The sequence below is a fragment of the Anolis carolinensis genome, chromosome 4 (assembly GCF_035594765.1).
Source record: "Anolis carolinensis isolate JA03-04 chromosome 4, rAnoCar3.1.pri, whole genome shotgun sequence".
In the NCBI taxonomy this organism is placed as follows: domain Eukaryota; kingdom Metazoa; phylum Chordata; class Lepidosauria; order Squamata; family Dactyloidae; genus Anolis; species Anolis carolinensis.
The window spans coordinates 96,359,777-96,366,571 of record NC_085844.1 but is presented as its reverse complement, the minus strand read 5'-3'; the positions used below and the strand labels follow the sequence as shown (position 1 = coordinate 96,366,571).

At 39.4% G+C, this 6,795-nt stretch overlaps 1 protein-coding gene across 1 annotated transcript in view; it reads left to right on the top strand.

Annotated features, from left to right (window-relative positions):
* The first annotated feature begins 860 nt into the window (after positions 1-860).
* The window catches only part of slc6a19 (solute carrier family 6 member 19), a 29,156-nt gene continuing 23,221 nt past the window's right edge, over positions 861-6,795 (top strand). Inside the window, exon 1 of the mRNA XM_003219814.4 lies at positions 861-1,146. Coding sequence (XP_003219862.1) covers positions 945-1,146 — 202 coding nt within the window. The 5' untranslated portion in view covers positions 861-944. The remainder of the gene's footprint in view (positions 1,147-6,795) is intronic.

Sequence of the window (6,795 nt, the reverse complement as noted above, 5' to 3'; positions counted from 1 at the left end):
AGTGAAACTGGTTCCATATAATTGAGCTTGAAGTAGCATTTGGACCTGCCATAATAGCAACATCAAGGTCATTACAAAATGGGTGATTTTATCCTCAACGTGTGTAACAAAAAAGGGTTAAAGTGGGCCTCGGGAGGATCTAGGCCTCCACTCAGAAGGGTGGTTAATAATCTAACTACTCTGAATGACTTACAGCTGCAATAGAAGTGGAAATGTTTTAAAATTAGACAGCTACCCTTACAAAATGAGTCAGAAACTTCAGCTATCTGATCAAACCTGTTTGACATTTGTACTAGCTGTATCTTCCACATATAATACTAATAATAATAATAATAAGAAGAAGAAGAAGAAGAAGAAGAAGAAGTAACCATTATGAGACTAAATAGATCTTGGAGTGTAGTCAGCAAGTATGATTTCTAACATCTGCATTCCTCACATGTATTAAGTCTTCCATCTACATAAAGAGGTTAATAAAACACTCTTGTTAGGGAAGAAGTGTATATACTGAGGTATCAGCACAAAATGAAAATCCACTCAGAAGAGGAGAATGATAGGAACCTCTTTTCAAACTGATTCTCCTGGGATGCCTTTCTCCTCTCTGTTGTTAATGAGTGTTAGGTGCAGCAGAAACTACTTAAACATCCTGCTAGAAGTATGTACCATGCACCAAATTGCCCTGTGAATTGCCATGACAACTTTTGATAGCTTTGATTCCAAGCAATCATGACATTTCATTGGAGCTTTGGCAGATAAGGCATTAATAAGTCTCAGAGTAACTGCAGTTAATCAAATGAGCTGCTGACGCTTCTTTTTCTGTTCTAAGTCAAGTTTAGTGTCAAAGGTTCAGTATAAAGAGCTGAATCCAGCAGTTGGAGCTCCCATTTTGACCAGCCCCAGAACCAGCTGCATATTCTTGAGACGGGGGCATCCAGCACGGAGACATCATGTTCAAACTACAGTTTCCAAATCCTGGACTGGAACAGAGAATACCTTCCCACAGAGATCTGGAAACTATTGAGTCTGCAGAGGCAGAAACAAGACCTAAATGGGACAACAAGGCACAATATATGCTCACCTGTATTGGCTTTTGCGTAGGGTTGGGCAATGTATGGCGATTCCCTTATCTCTGCCAGAGTCATGGAGGAGGTACGTCTCTGATCCTTCAAATGATCAAAAGGACATTTAGCGGGGAAAAACTGCTTGTAGTGTGTATTTTTGTCTATCATGGTTTTTAGCAACACAATCACAGAGTTTAGACTTGTCAGGGAGACAGAGAAATACATGGGATTGTGCTGTATACTTATATTTTTAAATCAAGGTCCCACAGAGTTAATTGGGATTTATGAGTAGAATATGTATGGGGATGCAGTGGTTTTTTAAATATAGCATGTATGGATATTACAAGGAGGCTTGTTCGTATTGTTAGGTCACTTCCCCAGCAAACAGAAAGAGTTAAACTTTCTATTCCATTCAGAGGTCCTTCTAATATTATGTTTTCAAGCTTCGAAGTAGACATCATTGCACCTGATTTACACAATAGTATACGTTGATGGAGAGCAGCATGGTGTAGTAGCTTGAGTGTTTGGATATGACTCTGGAGACTGGGTTTTTAATCCCTGCACAGCCATGGAAATGTATTGGGTGATACTGGGCAAGTTACACTCAGCCTTGGAGGAAGGTAGACAAATCCTCTTTGAACAAATATTGCCAAGAAAACCCTGTGATAGGGTTGCCATAAGTTGGAAACAACTTGATGGCAGACAATAAGAAGTTGGGGGGTATTATTTCAAGATAGGAATATATAACATGATTATGCTGATTTTGTAATATCATTTTCTGGCCTGTAAATCATACATGTAATCCTGCTTTTCTACACTACACAATAATCTGTATTAGTACTGTAGTTGAATGTGCTTTTATCAATGTGTCCCATTTGCTGCCTGTCCATCACCATTAAGTTTCTTGCCTTGGGTATATCAGTTTGGGCTATTCCAGTGCTTTCCCCATTTTTTTGAAGTATAGTAAATATAATTTTCAGATTAAATCTAAGATATAAATAAGTGGAACATGGCAGGCGCTTGGAGGGAAAACAGAGAGAAGAGGACAAAATATCTGACATTCTTCTGCACAAAATATGGCAGCACTCTGATCCTAATATGCAATAGATGCTATTTTTAAAGGAAAAGTAAAAAGGGTATATTCTTTTCTGAGACTGGAATAGAGGTATATTAGTTGTACTGTTCCTGAGCCTCAAACATTGAGTCTCAGCAAGCACAAAAATTTCTCAGGGTTTTTTTTTAAACTTTAACATTTACCTAACATGTATAGCAAATGCCCTGAATTTTTAATTACTGAAGGCACAGAGGTTCCCTCACTGGATGCACTGCTCATTTGACATTACTCAAAAATATTTGCCTGATCCGTTTTCCCCAACAACGGAGTGGTTCCTATTTGCAAATGGAGGTGAAACAGTTTTATATTTCTTTGTTTATCTACTTTCGTTGCCTTAGTCACTGCAATATAATACAAACTGTTATAGCAGGGGTCCTCAAAGTTTTTAAGCAGAGAGCCAGTTCATGGTCTCTTAGACTGTTGTATGAAAAAGACATGAATGAATCCTATGCACCCTGAACATATCTTATTTGTAGTGTAAAAGACATTGCACTATACAATATTTAAAATGAACAATTTTTAAACGTACCAGTATTTCAATGGGAAGTGTGAGAATTGTTGATGTGTATCTTCAAGTCATTTCAAACTTAGGGCAACCATAAGACTGAAGTTTAAGATGAAGGTCAGGAAAGTAGCCTTGGAGGGCTGCATCTGGTCCCCGGGGCTTAGTTTGTGGACTCCTGGTCTATAGAATGAAGTGAGAAATATTGTCCAGAAATATACACTGGGGGAAAGCTGAGTGTCTGAATGTGTTTTATAAATTAAAATGAAAGAAACGAAACTCCTGACTCCAACAACAATCCTATACATTGATTATAATAGATAATATCAAGGAGAAGGATTTGGATTTGTTTTAGCATATCTTTTATAGGCAAAGGTAAGATGAGCATGGTCCTGTTTGTCTCAATAGTATTGCTGTTTTGGAAGTTGCTTAAGCTAACCTGCTAATTTATATAGGTGTCTGGTAACACATGCTAATTTCAAAATAATTCAAGACAGTGGCTTTTACTAAACTGTATCAGAAATCCAAGATGATTATTTCTTTCCTGGATTTTTCCCTTCTCTTGTGAATTGTTTGCCCTGTGAAATGGCCATCTGATGGGAATTGGCAGTGAGCACAGTCAGAGCCAACTGTGGATAGGAGACATTCCCTTTCCCCTCCCTTTTCTGCAATTGCCTTCTGTCTTCTTTTTCCTCCCTGTCTGTTTGTAGATGGATCATATGGATCACATCACTCTGTAACACATACGGAACCACTCCCATTTCAGAACAAATAAAAAAGATAAAAGACACAAATGGCTTTTAGCTATCATTTGTTAGCTATCATTTGCTTAATTGTTGTCGTGGCTTCAACACATTTTAAAAGAGAGCCGTTGCACAAATGACAGTCTGAGCAGGCTCCTTGAAAACACATGCTGCTTGGTTAACATTTGTATCCTGCTAAATCTCTCCATTAATATACTTACTGAATCTCTACCTTGCCAAACTGCTGATCCACTCTTCATAATGATCAGCTTGACGTCATACAGACAGACCAGCAATTAGGGAGAGACACAAGCTGCCACTGATCATTTTCCTCCTGCATTTGAAAAGATTTATTTTTTAGGGATTTCCACTTCCCTCCCAGTGTTTTAACTATATTTCAAGGAGCCCCTGGTGGAGTAGTGGATTAACGCCTTGAGACTCATAGGTTCTTTCTAGTAAGTGAAGAAATTCAACATTTTTTCAGTGTACACCTTTTTGTCTTAGGATCCTGCTGGTTCTCTTTACGGGGTAAACTTGGTGGCCTAAACTTTCATTTTTAAAGATTTTTTAAAAGTCCCAACAAACTAGCCTTCTCAGATGATCACAGTATTTTGGCTATCCGTTTCTCAGATTTCAGGTTTTAAAGCGATGTATACTTAGAATGAGGAGACCCCTGGTGGCACAGTGTGTTAAAGCACTGAGCTGCTGAACTTGCGGACCAAAAGGTTCCAGGTTCAAATGTGAGGAGCGGAATGAGCACCCGCTGTTAGCTCCAGCTCCTGCCAACCTAGCAGTTCGAAAATATGCCAATGTGAGTAGATCAATAGGTACCGCTCCGGCGGGAAGGTAATGGCGCTCCATGCAGTCATGCTGGCCACATGACCTTGGAGGTGTCTATGGACAACGCCGGCTCTTCAGCTTAGAAATGGAGATGAGCACCAACCCCCAGAGTCGGTCACGACTGAACTTAACGTCAGAGGAAACCTTTACCTTTACCTTTACCTTATACTTAGAATGAACATTTGAAGAAATACATTTGTATCCCCCAATTTAAAGGAGAGATTAGATCTTTAGGAACAGACCCAACAACTTCAGTAAACAGTCAGAAACTACATCTGATACTGAATATATTCTAGGTCATTTTTTTTTTTTTACAAAATGTAGTTTGGTTCACTTTGGAAGAAAGCAGAAATTCCAAGGAAAAATACCTTTTTTTCTCACTGTGATGATCCTCAAGAACACTCTTTTTCTCAAGTTAATATTAGCTTTGAGTGGGAAATCTTCAGTGACAGCAATCATGTTTGTAAATGCATTTAACACTAATTTTTTTTAATGAAAGGAAGGAAAAAAGGATCCTTTGCTATTCCAAATTTTTTGGACATAAAAAGAAATCCACTTGAGAGTAGGTATACATGTTGCAGCTGGTATTAGAAATGGCCAGATAACAACAACAACAACAAAAAAACAACAACAACACACTTTATTTATATTCCACCCTCTCCCCTAAGGGACTCAGAGTGGATTACAGCATTTACACAGGCAAACATTCAATGCCTTTACAGTCAAATACAATGATACATACAAACACAAGCAAGGCAAAGGCTTCTCCTTTCATTTCCAGATTCTGGAGGTGGTGCTCATCTCTGGCTCTGGGGAGGTGCTTTTTTCTCCATTTCTAAAAATAGACCAGACCAAAGAAAACATGATTACGGTATTTTTTTTAAAAAACCAATGGTACTGTTTCATTATCTGGGCAGACTCCAAAAGCGGGCCTAGACAGAGAAGGTTAGTCCATTTTGGGGGGGGGGGAGTTAAAGGAGGAAACAATTTTCTTCATTTTTGCTCCCCACTTCCCATTTAATAAATAAGGGTTGTTTCCACAATGGGCACATGAGGGGGGAGAATAACAGGAAACAAGGGGGAAATGGTTTTACTCCTTCAACCCACCCTCCACCCCCCATAAAATGGACTATCCTTTTCCCTCTTGTGGCCTCCACCCAGATAATGAAGCAATAAGGTAAGGTAAGGATTTCCCCTGACGTTAAGTCCAGTCATGTCTGACTCTGGGGGTTGGTGCTCATCTCCATTTCTAAGCCGAAGAGCCGGCGTTGTCCGTAGACACCTCCAAGGTCATGTGGCCGGCATGACTGCATGGAGCGCCGTTACCTTCCCACCGGAGCGGTACCTATTGATCTACTCACATTGGCATGTTTTCAAACTGCTAGGTTGGCAGAAGCTGGAGCTAACAGCGGGCGCTCACTCCACTCCTTGGATTTGAACGTGGGACCTTTCAGTCTGCAAGTTCAGCAGCTCAGTGCTTTAACACACTTCGCCACCGGGGCTCCCAATGAAGCAGTGCTCTCCCCCAAAAAAAACAAACCCCAAGAACTGCAATAACAAATACCACAATCATCTGATACATTTGTTCTATCTGGAGAAGCCTACATGAATTTATTTGTTTATAATAACAGTATAGGTCTTCTCTAGAAAGAATATGTTCAATTACAACCAACTGGAGACTGAAATGCTAGTCCACATGTTATTTTCTTGTCATTGTAGTTTGGGTTGTATCAGCCAATCTATCCAACCTTAGCTGTGTAGGTCATCCAGAATTGCCATTCTCCTTCAGTATGATTATAGGGCTTCTGCAATAAGCAATGGTTCCCCCCTACCCAGCTTCCATCCTTCAAAGTTGATCATCCTTACCTAGAATTCCAAAATACTCCAAAATACTCCAAAATTCTCCATATTTATTTATTTATTTACAATATTTATATTCTGCCCTTCTCACCCCGAAGGGGACTCAGGGCAGATCACATTACACATATAAGGCAAACATTCAATGCCATAACATAGAACAGAGACAGAGACAGATGCAATCACCGGGCTGGCCTCGAACTCATGACCTCTTGGTCAGAGTGATTTGTTGCAGCTGGCTGCTAACCAGCCTGCACCACAGCCCGGCCTATGGATGTATGAAATAGTATCACCATTGCTTTCTAATGGTTCAGTGTGCACAAACTTTGTTTCATGCTCAAAAGTATCAAACAAACAGAAGAAGAAAATTATTTTTCCACCACGAAGAAGAATTGAAGGACACACCCATTTTCTTTTCTTTCTTTCTTCTTCTTCTCTCTCTTTTCCTCCTTTAAACTCTCCCCCCCCCCCCCACTTTCCTCTTTTTGGATTGTTCCCCCACTTTTTATGTTAAATAAATTTATTTTATTTTCAATAAAAATTTACTTTACAAAAAAAAGTATTTGAAATATTGTGTATAAAACTGCCTTCTAGCTATGTATGTAAAGTTTCTATGAAATATACATGAATTTTGTGATTCAACTTGGGTCCTGTCTCCAAAATATCTCATTAAGTGCATAT